At 40.4% G+C, this 18,755-nt stretch overlaps 1 protein-coding gene across 3 annotated transcripts in view; it reads left to right on the forward strand.

The window, feature by feature from the left end:
• The window catches only part of FGFR2 (fibroblast growth factor receptor 2), an 82,728-nt gene that overhangs the window by 32,650 nt on the left and 31,323 nt on the right, over positions 1-18,755 (forward strand). For all 3 annotated transcript variants that reach the window (XM_029085494.1, XM_029085496.1, XM_029085495.1), the window contains one exon: positions 16,865-17,055. In XM_029085494.1, the coding sequence (XP_028941327.1) occupies positions 16,865-17,055 (191 nt within the window). The remainder of the gene's footprint in view (positions 1-16,864; positions 17,056-18,755) is intronic.

Consider the following 18,755-nt stretch of genomic DNA (forward strand, 5'->3'; position numbering starts at 1 on the left):
AGGACTATTAAGCACATGCTTAGTAATATTAACTTAATAATACAAAAATCTTGTTGACTTTAATAATGCTTACACATATTTATTTAAGTGCTTAGCTAAATTAAAGCTTGAAAGCTCAGAAACCAATTCCATTCAGTCGTACTCTTGCTGATCAGCCTGGATGGGTGTGAGCAGTTTTAGTGACTCTGAAGGCATTGCTGTCCAAAAGTAATCAGTTTGACTGTTGTAACAGGAGCTGCTGGTAGCACCTTTGGGGATCTGAGCTGCAGTTTCTGCCATATGTCTTGTATGGGCTTTGCTCTCTCCAGGCTTGTGGGATGATCTGAGCGTCATAAGCTCTGTGAATAAAACTTTTGATCAATCAGTATTGAAATAAAAAAATGAGTTTGATTATTGTAAGCTATTTTTGGCTGGTGACTGACAGCCCAACTTATCTTCTGTGGAGAATCTTACTGTAAGTTTGGGTTTTATCACCAAAAAAGTGACAAAATTTTCATTTCCCTATTTCTTGATTGGCTTTTACATGGGGGTTGGAACTAGATGATCTTTAAGGTCCATTCCAACCCTAACCATTCTATGATTCTATGAATAAAAATACATCCTTCACATTGTTTTGGACAGTCTTTAGAAGTAGTGTCTTATTTTGTCTGAGACCACTTAAATCTGTGGAACCCCTCAAATCCAAAAGAAAACAAGTGCCAGCTTCTCAGGTAGCAAGAAATTAAAACATTCCCCACAAAGATGCAACTGAGTGTTAGCCTTCGTGGAGCAGAGGAGGCAAAAGATGATGCTGTGATGGGGATGTTGTCACACTGAAGCTCTACCACCAACCCCTATAAGTTTAAGTCTTCAAAGCCAGTCTGTGAACCACCCAACTCGTCTGTACTTGGTTTTAGGTAGTCGACCCTGAAACCAGTGAGGATTTTTATAGCCTTGGCAATATATTTTGTGATCCTTGGTAGAGTGAGCTATGGGTATTGTTGAGGTGAACCGAGTGACTGTCAAAGCCATTTTCATTTGAAAACTTGTTTAACCAAAGTTTATGGAGGGTGCAGAGGCAACGGCTGCCAGAGATGGTGGTGAATTTTGTTCTGCGTTCCTCAGTCCTCGGCTGACCACTGTGCTGGAGGGCATGGGCTGCTTGCATGGGCTTGCCAGGGATGAGGCTTGATTTACAGAGCCCAGCCAAGAAAGAATGTAAGGAGATGATGAGTTGTGGGATTTCTGGAGGTTTTTTGGGTTTGTTTGGGTTTTTTTTCCTTAATCCTTTAGGGAACCCATATTGACTCAACTTTGGTTTTGCTTAGAACTGTGTTTTTAGTAGGCTACGTGGGAGGAAAAAGCCAGTTTTGCAATATTGGAAATTTTCCTTGCTGAAACAAAACTGGTTAAAAATTCCCCTTCCCTTCTCTGTCCCCTGCTCCTTTTCCTTGTTACCACTCTGGTCCCAGTCTGGCATGTTTCATCTTGACTGTAAATTTCTTCACCTGTTTTTTCTAGCAAATATGTTCATGGAGGATGCAGTCACTTGGGCAAATATTTGTCAGAAGCCCTCTCACCTCCTCTCCTCCTTTGAGCCTTTTGAATGTCTTGCATTGAGGAATATTATGCAGAAGTTTATTTTTCCTGGCAGTAAATTGAAGTGACCTGCATGAATGAATGGAATGGTAATAAGGATTATGTCATTTATTTAAATATCTATTCCTTTCCTATAGAGAGGCAGAAAAGTAAATAATGAGGTTTTTCAATAGTGACTAGTGATTTCGGGTGCCGGGTACCCAGCTGGTGGCACCCAAAGGAGCCCTGATTTTCCCTGGGTGAATATTCAGTGTTTTCTGATGCTCAGACCCTTTGAGATAGGAAACCAGAAGTCCAAAACTGACTTGTGCAAATCCCAGTCTGCATCTTGGAGTTCTGCGTACTTAATTGTTTTACTTCCTTTAATTTGATGAATAAAGGGTGTAATTGTTAGTTTACTTTGAAAACATATGTAGGGGAATGCACACCCTAAGATACCTGTGTTGAATTTACTGTGAATCTTTCAAGGGATACTGGGACTTTAACCTACAAGGAGGATTGATGTTAGAGAGCTCAGCTGTTTCTGTGTTGCTGAAAGCTTGTAATAATCATGGAGGTTGGGCATAAAATTGCTGAAGCAGTAAATTAAGGCTGGCCAGGAGGGGAAACTCTGACAGTTTTTCTAGTTAAGACAGTTCTACAGAAGTTAATTTTGTGCTTTCCCCCCCCTTCTGTTTTCATATGATTTTTCAGTTCCCACAGGGTTGTGGAGAGTTATGGATGTTTGTTTAGAAGCAATTGCGTATGTAGACCGCATCTTAGAAACTTCAAGTCGTAATTTTAGGTCAAGTTGTGTGTGGAAAACTGTCAGTTGAAAGCCTCTGAAATTGCTTTTCCTTTATGGTTTAACTGGTTCCAGAGCTGATTAAGTGTAAGTAATAGAAAATGGTATTAAACATGGTAACATATTACACTAACATGAGCATCTGACTATATGGTGTAATGTAGAGAAACCTCTGATTATGTCACAGATTTGGGAGGTATCCCAGCAAAAATTGTGCCAAATAATGACACAATGCTAGCTAGGAATATCCAGTATTACTTGATGCCAATAACTTTCCAAACCTTGAACTCTTTTGACAATTAAAAGCCTGGAGCCAGCAGGGCTGAGTAGTTTTCAGTCAGAAGGTAGGTGTGAAGTATTCTCGTTTTTACCTTGTAATTACTTGCAAGAAGACTCTTAAAATAGTCAACTCAACTCAGATGGTCTCATTCAAATTTACAAACCTGGCAAAACCATTGCACTGATTTTTTTACAATGGGAGTAGAAAATACTGAAGAAAAAAAGCAGCGAGTCGTTGGCAGCCTCTCTGTATTGCACAGGATACTTGTGCATGTTGACGATGTTAGCGGGGAATTGTCCAGTCCAGTTGGCCAGGATGTTCTATGTTGGAAAAAATTATCCTGTAAATGTTTGGGATACCCCAATCGGCTGCCTTTTCCTCTCTCCTCCTCCTCCATTTCAAAACAAGGACTTAAGCAGGCTGTATGCAGGGATACAAACGTGTTAGATGGCAGTAGCGGCCAATGACGGCGGTGCAAAACTCCGTTAGGATCCTTTGAAAGGGAGAAGAGTCAATTTTAGCTTTTTATTGGAGTACTACCCAGAGGCTTCAATTAATATCAGATACTTATTGTCTAAGGCAATGTGCTAGTGCGCAGTAATTGCTTACAATTGAAATGCAGAGACATTGGGAGAAGGAAATGTCACTGTCCATTTTATAGATGAAAAACTGAGCTGTGGAGAGATGAAATTTCTTGCCCTGGGTCACACAGGAAGCTGGTGGCAGAGCCAAAAAGTAAAGCTGGTACTTGAATCCTAATCCAGTACCTTAATTAAAAGAATGTTCCTTCCTTTGTACAGTTTAGCCCATCAGCTGTTTTTTTACATGCAGCTGAAGTGCCTTCCATTCTTTTGTATTTAATGGTAGGTAGAAACTCACATTTTTATAGTAAGCATACTAATAGACTAACTCTGTTCTCATTAAACATACATAAAGCCATACAGTCTTAAGGGAGGACGATTGCAAACGATGTGGTTTTCACTTATGAGTTGTATCATAGTGAATCCAGGTTGTAGGAAGCAATGTGGGAATGCAGCCACTGAGACTTGTATATAATTAGATCACTCTTGGATTGCAATTATCGCTCGAGTACAATTTCAGCAGCAGCAGTTCTGTTTAAGCATGAAAGTAACTAATTGAATTTATATTTTAATGGCAAAAAAAAAAAAAAAAAAAAAGGTTAGTCTTTGAACACTCCTAGTGCAGGTGGCCATTTCTGTCCTATTTAATGTTATCATCCAGGGAAACAAAAAATGGTTTGATTTCAGATTAAGTTTGTCACATTGCCGGGTTTTATACGCAGCTGCCATAACACCACGAGTTTGTAAGAAGAACCTGCTGTTTACTATAAAAATGAACATAATTTGTCACAATTTTTTTTTTTTTTAAGTCTTTTTGCAACCAGTTTAGCTGTACTTTGACCAGTTTCTAGTTTACCTAGTAGCCATGGCTTTGGTTGTCATTACTGGGGAGTAAACTCCAGAGGTGGCAGAGTACCGCACAGTTGTCCTTTAACAGTAATTCCTATTTTCCTATGAAAACAGTGTGAGAATAACTTCTCATCCGGGAAGCATTTTAAATGACTCTCAGCTTAAAGCTCGTGCCCCAGAAATCTCATGTATGAGTGGTTTTATTGATGGATGTGCAGAAAAATGCTTTTATTCTGAACTCTTGGAGGTTTTAGAGGGCTTTAGGATGAATTTTACTCTTGCTTTTTACGGCAGGTTATTGGTACTTCAGTGCTTAAATTTCCCTTAGTTTAGGTAGAAGAAAAAACTTTGCTTCTGTTTCTAGGCAGTTTTATTTTTGAATTTTCATGTTGCTGTCAGAGTCTGTAGCTGCAAACATGGCACAGACATATATTAAAGATATGTTTCCATTTTATCATTCCTGAATTCATAAAAACATATACATTGTTATTTGCTTTTTGCCAAGCTTTGTTTTGTCGAAATAAAGTTCAGAATTAGTTTGACTTAACTATAGTACGTTCCTTAATTTCCAAAGAATTATTTTTAGGATTTGTGTTACATACGACAAAGGAACTGACACCAACTAAATACATGCCTGGGACGTTGCATCACTAATGTCTGGCAGGAGTTAAATGTCAGTATTACAGCCAAGCCTAAACTTGCATTGCTGGCAGATGTGCTTGTAGATGTTGACTGGCTCTTTACCTGGACAAGCTTTGGCTTGATGTCTTCGCCCAAGTGCTTGCGGCATGGGACATGATGAGACAGGGACTGGAAGCATGAAGGAATCCACACTGCTGCTTGCCCTCGGGTATTTGGTTAGGTCGAGAGAGAAGAAAATTTTTATTTAATGTACTGATAAGCTTGAGTATGGACTTTACACCTGGCATTAGGCTTTTGGCAAGGTGTGTGTATCTGAGAAGAAATTACGCGAATTGTTTAGTGCTGGAGGCTGTGCAGTTCTTGAAAACAAAGACTGCAGTGTGATGATTCAGCTAAAGGAAAATGAAAGCTTACGGGTTTTTTTTTCCCCCTCCCCTTTCTTAATATGGTAAAAATATTCCAACCCCCTAGTTTTATAGTGTTAAAGCTTCTGATTTCATTGGAGTAGTCTGGCTAAATTACATTTTATGGACAAATACTAGTGTCATTACTTCATCTACTGGGTGAACAGTGAATTTGTCATGTTTGGAATGTTTCCTGCAGAGTCTGCTGAGGGAGGATTGGTCTCCCTGTCCCACTTTCTATCTTATTACAGCCCCAAGGCAGGTATTTCTCTTTCTTTTGATGAATGATGAACAGGATATTGTTTCAGCTCTGTTATTATCATTTTTAATCACGCCTTTTAATTCTTGCAGTATCCTCCTCGTGGAAATGCAAGTAGGAATTTGCAGGAGTTGTCTGAAGATGCTAACGAGACTGTTGCCTTGTTGAATGTGCAATTGGCACGTGTCGAAAGCCATGTCTGTGCCTAATCGGAGGAGCTTTTTGACCTGGGCCAGTCTTTTCTCAACAATGTTGTTACTGAAAAAATTGCCATTGTATTTGGTAGTAAATTGGTAAAGTTACATCCTCTTAAAAACAACAAAAAAAAAGGGGGGTGGGAAAAAAGTTTGAATTATCACAAATATAGAAAAATCATAAGTGAACTTGTGATACAGATTGGATGAACCGGCCATATTAAAGGCAAATACAAGGTTATTAGTCATGACTGCTGTATTAATGAATATCTTGCACCTGCATTTCTTCACCTTGTCCCCGAGCGTTGGAGGAAATGCAGAGGTGGGATGGTTCTGTGGCTGCAATGGGATAGCTGCCTGTGGTGGGCGAGATGAATCTGAACTGAGACCGTCACACTAGTGTGTTTTGGGATTAAACTGGGATTAAAAGAGATGTAGCAGAGGTGGAAGTGGATGAAGATGGTACTCAGCAGTGGGCATTGGAGTTGTGTGTGACTGTAATGAGCCAAGGCTGGAGTTGATGGCACTAGGAAGATAAGAGAATGAAAGGGTGTGGGGGGTCTTCCTAGAGATTTGAAGTGCAGGAGAAAAAAAAACCTTGAGGGATGGTTACCAGAGTGAGGTTGTTACAGAGGTGAGAGGTCTGGCAGTACCAAACTGAGGACAAATCAGTAAAATGTGAAATTCTGTGGCTACTGGAGAAAAGGTTGTGCTTAGAACCTTCATGTTGGCATCCTCTCCTCTCACTGCTCTGCAAAGCACTGTGCAGCTGGAAATCCAGAGGTGACTGTATTTTACAGTTTTTCAGGGTCTTCAGTCATTAAGTCATCTTTGGATTACTACTGTTCCTGTGGTGCAGCTTCAGCAGCAGTTGCTTTATTTAAACATAAAAATAAAGTGAAAACTAATTTAATTACAATTTAAAAACCACATTAAAAAAATCATAGTTTTTTAAGCACTTTTGTATTTGCAGAGCAGTTCAATACTAAAAATATTTTTTCAGGTTGTTCTTTAAAAGATTGCATGAATATGTTGAAATTTTTGACTGTTCATGAAAGAAAAACACTGATACTGTCGGAACTTGACTGGAGTGACTCAACGTGACAGTGTATTAGTTGGAATAAAATTAGTTTTTACCATTTTAACAAGATGCTTGTGAAAGTCTAAAATATATATATTTTTAGGGAATTTTAATCCCTGAGCAACATAATTTCATTTCAGCAGGTGGTTTCAAATGTGCGTTTCCTTCGATATCTGCGCTAGTGCAGTATGTAGAGTGTTTGTGAAACCCACCTATGTCTATATTTGAATGAATATTCCAACAAATGACTTTTTCCCCCACACACTCTTTAGTGACATGTTCTCAGAAAGCAGTTCTGTCACCTGCTGCTCAGCCAGAGGCTAGGGATGGTGTTCCTGGGTCTTGGCTTTGCGGAAAGGTGGCCATTTGGATGTGTATGCTGAAAGGCAAGAAAATGTGGGAGCAGAAGAGAGGTCAAGAACTGTAGAATATAACAGAGAAAAACTTTCTCGTTTTGGAGCATAAAGTTTGTGTCCAAGCATGGTCAGCCTAAGTGCTTGCTATGAAAGCTATTGCATCTTGCAAACTTTACCTGGATTTACCTGAATTACTTGAAATAATAATGAAAAATGTGTGTAGTCGGGGTCTTCCCAAAAGCATTGTCTTCAGCATTTGGTCCAACGTTTAGAACAGGTTATGGGTTCTGTGTTGCAGAAATGAGTGTGATCCTGATGGAGGGACATCTCCCCTCCTGACATGGGATCACATGATGGCAAAACTTCAGCAGCAGGAGAGACAAGCCTGAAGGTTGAGTGAGGTCCAACATAGACTTAAGGCTGAGTCAGGATGGTCCAGCACGGAGCATTGAAACTCTGGGAGCTGGAGCTTCTCCCTTGCCCTGAGAGCCTGTGCACAGGTATGGTCAGCCAGCCATGCCTAGCAGGAGATGCAGAATACCACCATCCTTCCAATATTTTCACACCTGCGTTCCTCAATAGAGCAAGTATGCTGGGTAAGAAAAGGGGGAGAAGCATAGAAATATAAGATGTCTTTTAAAGGTTTACATAATCTTTTCCATTTTACTTTAAAGGCAAAGCTGTTTTCAGGAAAGGAAATTTGGAGGATGAAAAATATGCAGTCAGGTCACAATAACAACAGCAATAATAACTCCCACTGTGTGCTTTATGGCATTGCTGGGTGCACTGGTGAGTTAAACCCGCTGCAGCTGGGAGAGGACATCATCCCTGTGGGAGGGATGCTTTTTGCCAGGCGTACGGTAAACCTTTGGCAGAGTCTACTGGAGAGCTCAGTCCAACAATGCTGGACCCCAGCATTGTCTCTGGTTATTATAAAGCAGCTGAGTGCTGGGAGCTGTGCACAGTACAAAGGATGATATCTGTGTGTATAAAAATTAATATACTCTCTGGAAGCAGCCAGAACAATAAAATTTTACCACTTGTCTGTGAGAAGTCACAAGTTGTTTTTCATAGTCTCTTGTAACCTTTTTCTTTTAGGGTACACTGAAAAGAATTTCAATGAAAATTTCAGCTTCTCATTGTTCTCTTTCCCCGTGTTTTTTTGTGGTTTTTTTTTCACACCAAAATAAGGCCTCTCCCTGCTTTGTGCAGACAAATATGAAGCTTTTGGTTTTGCGTGCACTGTCTAAGGGATACTGCAAGTGAGCTCCAAGATTAGTGTCATACAGCTCTTGCTGCTGTGACTTTTTCTGCTCTGTGGGGCTGATGAAACCCACACTGGCTCAGCCTGACAACAGAGCTGTGCTTTAAGGAAAAAGAATAGTTTTTAACTAGTTCTGATTGTGATTTTTATTTTTTCCCTACTGTTTTTACTGACATCAATGGGCTTTGTATCAATCCACACAAGTCAGTCTTGCTTTCTTTCTTTTCCCCGGCTTGCTGCCATATGAGAGAGGTGTGCAGATGAACTTATGCTGTAAAGGTGTTACGTGAAGATGGGTTTTAGCTAAAATGCATGTAGGACAGCAAGCTGAAGCTATGCTGTAGAGCTATCCAAAGAGACAGATGGAATAACATCAGTGGGAGCTTTGTCTGCTGAAGAAACTGTGCCATTACTTCAAATCAGAGGTGAAGGTGGTGAAGCCAAGGACAAAGAGTTTGAAAACACTTGATTAGTTTTCTGTAGAGGTTCAAAAAAGGTACTGCCTTTTACTTGACTCACCTTGGTAAGTAGGAGGGCTTGGGTGGCACAGGGAAGTTGGATGGGGTGATAAAGGCTTTGCTATGGGTAGGAAACTGTCTAATTCTGGTATATTTAATCTTTAGAACTAAAATATTTTAATACTCAGTGTTAAAATGTTTAATTTTATGAGAAAGTATTCCATGACAACAGGGAATATATGGAGTCTGGTTCCCTGCTGTCTCTCTTCATACCAATTGCTGATACTGGTCCATGAACCAAAGCAGAGATGGACGTTTGGGCCTAGTACTTACCACTGATCAAGTGTGTGATACACCAGCACAAAGAAATCCCTCAGGTTTATATAAAAGACTTCTAAATTTGAGGACAGAGGGAGCTTAGAAGAGTTTAGCCCCTCACTCCTGTTTATGGGAGCAGGCCCCTGTGCTGCTCCTCGCCTCACTGGGTTCACTTGTGAGGGCCAGGAGCTCCAACTGCAGTCATACACCTTTGAGCTCTTGGCCACCGAGGTGACTTCTTTAAGTAGCGTTGGGCCAATAGGAAATGCTGTGCATGGAGACTCCTGCTGTACAGGAACACTGAATAGTTGGCTAATGCCTACTGATAAAAGATGCCAAAATTTGTAAAGCATGATTTCATCGACACTGATGATGCTGGTTTGATCCATAAGTTATTCAGCTAGTCTGCCTGAAAGTCTCCTGCTCTTTGTCAAGCATGTTTGCCAGGGATGGTCTCTATCACTTAGTGCTTAATGACAATGATCTGTTATTCCTTGTAGCCTTAAAACATCTTCTGATTTTGCAAAGTTGAGGAAGAGAGCATTGTCCCTAACTTGCAATGAATGCTACCTTGGGGTGTATAAATTATCTAGGAAGTGATGATTTGAGAGGTGTGTGTATGTTCATATAATTGGAACACGACAGTTCAGCAGCACTTCTGAATTGGCTGTAAACAACATACAGGGCTTCATATAATGCAGAAAGGAAACCAAACCAACGTGTAGCTGGTAGAAGCTGCTCGGTTCCTGGCTCACATATGTAGAGTGTATGATGTTAATTAGTAGAGGTGTTTTGACTCCACCTGCTCAGCTCTTTCTGATCTTTTGAAAGAGCGGCCAGCACTCAACCTTAGTCTTCCACACCATGGAGCAAATACTGGAGTTAGCAATGTTTTCCTTCCAGCATTTCATAGAGCACAGGCCCTCATAAGCAATTGCTTGTTGCTGGAGAAAGGAAGTGAAGGTTTGGCTTGGCCTGTGTTGTAGAAAGCTACCTTGAAGGAGGAAATTCCTGTGGAGACGCTGACATCTGTTTGGTTAGACCCTTCCTGCACCACTCCACCTAGGGATATGGAGAGCAAGTGTAGTTTCAACTCGGGTCCTTTGTATGAACTTGGGTAATGCTTGGTTTCTAGAGCAATCCAAGTTGCAGTTCCTCATGCCTTGACTCCTCCTGGAACTCTCCTCAAAAGAGCTCTCTAATTCAGAGAACAATAATTAATCCAACCTCTGAGCACTTGTGAAGCGAGGCCAGATTTGCAGCTTGTGTAGGTGGCATCTTTCATGAAGGACAGTGAACCTTGTGTCTCTCTCCTTCTAAGCTGCTTCCTTTGCTGTCGGCTAGAGCAGGATAGAAACTTGAAAGGTCTTCACTTACTGAACAATGAGAGATTGATAAACATTTAATCTTTATTTTAATTGTTGATTTTTAGCCCGGATAGGTAGTGATCTAAAACTGATATCTTGTGGTTCACCCAGTGGCTTTAGTAAATGTCTGCCTTCACCCAGTGGTAGATATCCACACCACCAAAAAACATCATCAGACCCAGCAATAATAAAATGTACATGTACAGTCTCAACAGGGATACGAAAAATTGAGGGTAGAAACAGTGGCTTGTACAAATAGAGAGAGTTGTTCCCTGAAACAGTGGTTGAAATGGTCATTAGTGCCACTTCTGAGAAGAAACAATTATTTCAGCTTTGAGGTGGGACAGGGTGCACTGGCCCTGTGGGAAGCTGGAGCTATACATGAGAGGTTTCACCTTCCTGACAACTCCAGGCAGCAGTTAAGTCATCTGAGAAGTTAACAGATAACTGCATCTTCTGTTGGAGCAGTTTTGGGCAATCCCATGGGTACGGTTTGGGACAGGGCATGAGGAGGGTGCTCTAGGTGTCCCAAAGATGGATGACGCTACTGGTTTCCCACTCCATGAGGCTTGTCCATGGTTCAGTTGGTGGCAGGATTAATGTGTTGGGTAAATGTGCATCTGTCTGTAAAGTATCTGCCAAGGAGATCCCCAGATGTGACATGTTGTTGGATAGGAGAGGACACACACAGTTAATGTGGGGATAGAGCCATGTAGCAACATACTCCTCTATCAGCAGTGCTGCTCCCTGAGCTTGGTGGCCTTTAGGGCCCTCCTGTGTTAGGTATATGTTTCAGTAGAAATGGTGGGAGAGTGCTGTGTACCAGGTGAAGTTGAAACATGGGAGAAATATTTCAGTCCAAGTGTATGATGAAAAGGCTGTGATTGGAATTTTTTGTTGCTTTTTTTTTTTCAAGGCTGAAGAGTCAATCTTGCAAGTTTGGGATACTAATCCAAAGCCAAGGCAAGGGGCTGTGATTACAGTCTGGCCTAAAATGCTGTAGGATGTTTTTGAGACCCATAATTTCCAGGATAATTAGCACTTTCCAAAGCAACAGATGTTGCATGGTCAGAAGGAAGGTGGTTGGGAATGGGCGGTGTTTTCACCAAATGTGGTCTAGACCACTGCTGAAGACTTCCTGAGCCTCGGAGTCAGGCAAAATAAGCAACTAGAGCTGAACATGCTGTGATGACCAGGACAAGTGACGAAGAGGGCATGGCAGGTCTGTGTTTTCAGTTAAGCAGAGAGACAGCTGGAACTGCTTCATTTTTTATTCCGTGGTGACTGAATACACAAAATCTCTACCAGGGGCTATCGATCCAGAGAGGTTACTGATGCACTGAGAGGCATCGTATGAAGGAGCCCTCTGTAACTTCACAGCGGCAGCCATCAAGATGACTCCTTAGGAGTCAGTAACGTTCCAAAACTGGTACTAAAGACTCTCATAAATGTGTCTAATTAAAAATTGTGAAAAAGAAATAGATAACTTTTTTTCTCCCTTCCCCCCTTAGATGAGGATCTCTCCCTTGTCCCCAGAACTCATGTTTGGTCTTGCATTTGTTATCCAGCTTTTATTTTCCTAGCCTGCAATTGAATCACACATTCGTAAGGAGAGGAAACAAGCACATTCAAAAGGAGAAAATAAGAGTAGTTTGTTGTTTTTTGTTTTGTTTTGTTTTTTTTTTTCTTTCTAAATGAATTGGATGCCTTATCCAAAGCCCATTGAATTCCATGTGAGTTTTTCCCCTGACTTCAATGGGCTTTGGTTCTGGCTTTTAGCTCCCATGAAAGGTCCTGAACTGTCTGTGCTAGGGTGACAAGGAGACTTGGATAGACAATTACCAGAGCTCTTCTCAGCCCCTGGCACAGCCAGGTTGCTAAGGAGACTTGGCCTCAGGATGGGCTCTAGAGCTCACCCCTTCCGGGGTTATTGTCTCCTCTCCCTGCCAAGGCACTCCAGTGGCAGCAGAGCCACTCTTTCAGTCACAATATGCTCCACTTTGGCCTCTGGCAGCAGCAAATCCTGCCCTATATCTTCCCTCGGCTGGTGTGCTCGGCGAGCAGCCTCTCTTCCCACAGTTTTCCATCCCTGTGCACCCTGCCCCAGGACCGGAGTGGTGGGTTTGCATCTTCTGGTCTCTGTTGACTGTGAAACTTGTGTTTTGGTCCCTATCACCTGCATTTTCACCTCATGTGTTTGCTTCATGACTTTCCTCTCTGATTTCCCTCTGTGTTGGCTGTAGCTGGTCAGTTGGAGTTGATAAAGTTGGAGGAGATAAAGCCAAGGATGGGAGAAAGATGAGACTCTTTTGTAAGAACCACCTGTCTAGAGACTTAAACTTCTTAAAGAGCCAGTTCTCAGGACTCCTCATGAAGTTTGCAGGCTCCAGTAGTAATTTCTGGGGTAGTTCTTCTGTTCACTTCTCCCTCCATTATCTGTGGCAGGACAGGCTCCCTCCCAGGTGTCCTGCAGGGCTGAAGCTTCCTGGGCAGTGTCAGTTTTTTGGAAACTTGGAATTTTCCAGCTATTCTGGATTCTTTGCGGTTTTCTCTCTTGAAGGAAGGTATTCTGAAGTTTTAACATTAACAGGCTAAATGACAGTGTCTTCTAAGCCATTGGGCAGGTCTCTTGTCAGTTGTCTTTAGCCTGTTTGTCTATAGATAAGCAAGTGGAATTGCTCAAGCAATTCTGAGTAGAAATGCTCAAGCCTTGGGCACTTTTATGGTGGTGTAAAATTCAGGTGCTTATAGCCTTGACTATGATATTGCTCACGTGAGCAATCGTTTTCGCTCTGCCTGTTGTTGATAATTGACCCCTCAAATGGGGATGATGTTGGTTTTGTATCTGAACTGCAAGTTGGAGAAAGCAAGCTGGTGTCTGTCTCTTAAGGTGGGATCCAGCATTAAGCATGCTTTCTCTTTAAAAAGTTTTATACAGTTAGATTCTGGGAAGAACTAGAATAAAAATGAAATGTAACATATGGAGGTTTATATGTAATTATCAGTTTGCCTCAATTACTTTCAGATCAATATGCAGAAAATATTTTTGAATTTAAAAAATTGTTAAACATCCTTTACTTTCACTTTTAAACATCTGCTATATCTCAGTTGAACCAGGAAGGTCTGTTTGAGAAAGCGGGGCATAGCTGTGAAAAACCTTGTAGATCTGTATGTAGTTCACTAAGTAACTAATATTTATGGTAATAAAATTAGTATCTGCTGCTATTTATGGCCCTTATGATATAGTGTTTAGTATGCTTCAAGACAGCTGATCTATGGGGTGGTTTTCTGCATTATAGTATATGCTGTTGACTTGTTTTTGAAACTTGTTTTGTTAACAGTGAGAGTGAAATATTAAAATTTCAGGGGTCAAATAGTAAAGATTTAGTTTTTCGTGGTTGTTATTCATTATGGTTGGACTCGTTGATCTGAAAGGTCTTTTCCAACCACAATGATTCTATGATTCTATTAAATATTAATGAGCAAGGGGAATATTGAAATCCAGGCTACAGAGCTATGAGATTGGTTGGTTGCCAGCTTGTTTTGTATGAAAATATTGTTTGTCTGGGTTAAGTAATTAGATGTGTATATGTTCATTATAGTTTAGCAATGATCCTGCTTATAGTTATGAGGTTATGTAAGGCTAATGAGAAAATTTGTTTCATCAGCCTTTAAGATTTTTCTTTTAAAGGCAACTTTGACTCTTTTGCTAGCCTTTAGTAAAAAAGCACACGCTATTTCCATCTAATATTAGTGTAGTGAGTTGAGTGATGATACCTGCTTACAAATGTACGCCTTGTATTTTAGATGCTAAATAGTGATGTGAGATTTATGGATATTGTTTTGGCAGTACCTCTGCTTAAGCAAAGTCCTTGCATATGTGTGATTTGCAGAGAAATAGGAAAACCAGGGAAACATCCTGAAATGACGTGTTTCCAAGAAATTATATTTTGGAGAATTATACCTGGTAATTAGTAGGAGTTGAAACCCCACTGAATTTGCATCATGATGGTTATGTTCTTCTGTACTGTTTGCCTGGGTGGCCATAGGAATATTCCCTTCTGCTGAAGTGGGGGAGCTGATGAACACTAATCATTGCTCTATATGCTGGAGGGCAACTAAAGTTTGTTTTCAACATATTTACCCTTAAAGAAGAAATTTCATAAATGTCTTACTTGTACATATGCACACACTTTTTTTTTTTAAGGAATTTGGGACCAAGAATGTAAGAACTTTGCTTTTATTTCTTTGCTTTGCCTCTTCTTTTTCAGTAGAGGAAACGTTTGACAGTCATCAATAAAAGATTAAATCATTGATGGCTATCAGGATAAACTAAACACATTTCGTGTGTTGATGCTGGTGTAGTAGGAACTTTTCCACGATGTTTCAGACCTCGTTCTCTGGTTTGTTTAAGGGCAGAGAATAAGGTCACAAAGGAAATCAAACCCTGATGTGGAGAAATGAAACATGAGGCCTACTGACTTCTAAAAAACATTTTAAATAACATTCTCTAAGGTTTCATTTTATACTGAAGGCAGCTGTAATAAGTTTTGGAAGGTGGTGTAAGGTTTCTATTAAAGAGAGATTTTTTGCTTGCTGTTTTTGTACCCAAATGAAGGAGCGAGGGAGATGGAATTAGAGCTTATTTAGTATAAGGTGAGAAACTAAAAGTTCTCTCCAGAACTGTAAAATAGTAATTTGTATGTTCTCCTGTAATTTACAAATTAAAAAATATTAAACTGTTCCTAGATCTTTGAAAATGACACACATAACCATGGAATAATGTAATAACTGCAACACAAATGCACTTTTGCCACAAGTAAAATAAGACTGCTGCTTTGTAGTAGGCTGCCAGCATAGCCTCAGTGAATAAATTCCCAGTAGATGTTTGCCGCATGCCAAATATATTGGACTGTATAAAAGATCCCATTGTTCCACGGGCATCATTATTTGCTATTACACTCGCAATGTTTGCTTGTGAAACAATTTATTGGAAACTAGTATGTTTAAGAAGGAACACTTGATTTGAAATTCGGTTGATTTGGCTCGTAATGGCAAAGCTTTTACAGTCTACAGCCTCTAAAAATAAATATTTAGCTCCACTGTTTTTCACTTATCTTCAAAAGAATTCTTGGAGAAGGGGCTGGGGCTGGTCGATGGGTGTTTCGCTTCTAATTCTCAGGTTGAAAGTATCTGTAGGTCAGTATTAACTTTAGTTTCTTATAAAAAGAAACAGACAGAGTTAAGTTTGCATGAAGAAAGCGATGAGTTCCCATCAAGGCTGATGAAACTGCAGCTCTCTGTAGGTTTTCTGGGGAGGATGGCAGTGTCCATAATATATAATGAAGATAATAAAGAAATTGGGTAACCAAGGCAGTCATTTAGAGGACTTTCTCTTATGCAATGTTTGAATGAAAAGATTTTATGCTTTGCCCACTTGCCTTGTCCAGCCAAAAAAAGGCTGTTGGTGGCTCTGGAGGCCACCAGAAGACTTTAGCAGCTTTTAGGTCAGGCTTAGGAGGGTGATAGAAAGCCACCTCACTGTCATAGCTGAGGGTGAGGCTCCCATCGATGCTTTGCCCAAAGATTATGTATATCACCACCACAAAATTGGGCTGGGAATGCTGGCTGCAGTGGCTCTCTGGGTACCCAGATGAACGGGGTGCACTTGGCATATTCAGTGATGTAAGCTTGACCAAGAACATTTGGTAAATGCTTAAGCAAGTCCATAGATTAAAAGCTCTCTTGGCTGACATTAAATATATTGCAGTTTTCCAGAGAGCTGTATTTCCCTGTGTCCTGCTCAGAATAAGAATGAACCGGTATTTCTGCTGCTGTGTCTGGGTAAAAGTCGAGAGCAGCTATGGTGGTAGTACTGGTCAGAGCAGTTTGAGAAGTTGAGCTGTCTGGTACGTGCATCCTGCAACTCCTGGGGAGTTTCATTGCTGAAGCTTCTGCTATTTTTGAGAAATTATCTTTGGTTTATTTTAATCTTTTAATTTTCTTTTTTTTTTTTTTTTTAATTTAATCAATAATATTTTTTCTTAACTTGTGGAGGTTTAGTCCAAGTAGAATGTTTTAAAACTCAGAGGTACTTATTGCAATATAGCTCAGAGGAAAAAAAAAAAAAAAAAAAGGAAGATATTTTACTTAATTCTTGCTGAGTTGAACTATGAAAAATACTTAAAGTTTTTAGGCACTGTTTCTCCCCTCCCCCTAAATAGCTATTCTTTATATTACAAGTGTAGTGCTCAAGTCATCTCCTTTGAACTGTAGTTTTCTTTATACGTTTTGGCTGCAGTGTTATTTCAGAGGAGTCAGCCAACAGGCTTACAGGGCTTTTTGGCTCGAGTTCACTTACAGTTTTCTTGGCAGCTCTGCTTATTTATGCATCTTTATTTCTCTCTCTTTCTCTTGCTCTTTCTTGCTCTCCCTCCCCACCCAAACAGAGCGATCACCACACAGACCTATCCTCCAAGCTGGTCTTCCAGCAAATGCCTCTGCAGTCGTCGGAGGTGACGTCGAGTTTGTCTGCAAAGTCTACAGTGATGCTCAACCTCATATTCAGTGGATAAAACATGTAGAGAGGAATGGCAGTAAATACGGACCAGATGGACTGCCGTATCTTCAGGTTTTAAAGGTGAGGCTTTACAGATGCCGGCGGTGGTGGTGCCTTCTTTAAAGCATTGAATTTATTTGATGTAAATCCAAGAATTTTGAGATTTGAACTTATATTGAAAATGGAATTGTTTATATTACAAGTGTAATAATGATTTAGGTAAACATTTGATAGTCTAAATGGTAATTATGCAACTTGTAGACACTGTTTTGCTCTTTTTTGCTTCCATGAAGTCCTTTATCTCTGAATGTTTCTTAATAATGTCTTATTAAGAAAAACATGAAAACCCTCTTAAAGAACATCATTGACATTTATGTTTCGGTAGACCATGTCCAGAATATACCCAGGAGAATCTATTTAATTTCTTTCACGTTTCTTCAGCCTCTTTATTTCAAAGTATCGTGGTACCTGCTGCCAAAAGCTTGTTGGCAGGATTGGGTTTTCTGGATGCTGAGCCGGCAGAGATGTTCATTTTTCACTGGTGTGCCATGGCATATCAGTGGTGTCATTTCTGCTGGCAGGCATTTTGAGCAAGCCTGACCAAGGAAACTCCAAAGTTTTCCGAGCTGGATGGCAGTGCCAAAACTCATTGTGTTGGCAGGCGGGACATCCAGCTCTGTACCATCTTGTTCCACGCAGCTGCTGTACCAACCTAAGTACTTTTTTCCCTGATGCCGCTGTTTTCTAACTCATCGTGTGATGCTTCAGATTTAAAAAAACCCAAACCAAACAAACCCCAAACCCTCAATGTTTTGATGCTGATACCTGTATGAAGTGGAAGACATATTCTTATGACGTGTTGGTGGTGGGACCGTAGACAGATTGGTGTCCGTTTTGGGCAGCAGTGACGTTGTTCTCCTGTGTTATTGGTCTATTCTAGCATTCGGGGATAAATAGTTCCAATGCTGAAGTGCTGACACTGTACAATGTGACAGAGGCGGATGCTGGAGAATATATTTGTAAGGTCTCCAATTATATAGGGGAGGCCAACCAGTCTGCCTGGCTCTCTGTTCTGCCGAGTATACAAGGTAACAACGTTTTTTAAAGCAAGCTGGATGTAGAAGCTGGAAAAAAAATGGTGCTTTGGGAGACTACAGGCAGCTTGTAGGATAACTCTTTGGCCTTGTGGTATATGTGTAATCCTCCTTCGGTGATGCAACTGGTATTACACCAGCAGCCATGGAAAAATTCCCACAATATTCTGTGTGTTTCATAAGCACTGGTTTCTGACGCTGATCTTTCTTCTCTCTTGTGTTTGGTGTCTTTGTGTCTCTGTGTTTATGTCCAGTTCTGTTGCTAATTCTGCATACTTTGCAGTTCCCATAGAAGGTACTCGTTGAATAGTGTAATTCCAACCTAATCAGTGTATATTTTTATATATATACACACATATGTGTGTATATATATATTTGTGAAATGTTCACATAAGTACTCACTGAAGCATAAGTCAGGTCAGTTTAGTCAATTATAACTTCCCACATCACCTGTGACTGTGCAGGGTAGGGGGGTTTTCCAGTTGTTATTCACTCATTATTACCTGGGTTATAACCCATCAATAACAATAAAGACTGGAAACAATGCGACTACAACTCACAACTAAATTTACTTGAAAATGGTCTGGTAAAATATGTTTACTCCCTCATCATGTATTTCGAAGTAACGTTATTGAATGGAACAGAGACAAAAACCAGCAAATGATAATTTCTCTAAATTTCCATCAT

The sequence above is a fragment of the Antrostomus carolinensis genome, unplaced genomic scaffold (assembly GCF_000700745.2).
Source record: "Antrostomus carolinensis isolate BGI_N321 unplaced genomic scaffold, ASM70074v2 scaffold4476, whole genome shotgun sequence".
NCBI classification, from domain to species: Eukaryota; Metazoa; Chordata; class Aves; order Caprimulgiformes; family Caprimulgidae; genus Antrostomus; species Antrostomus carolinensis.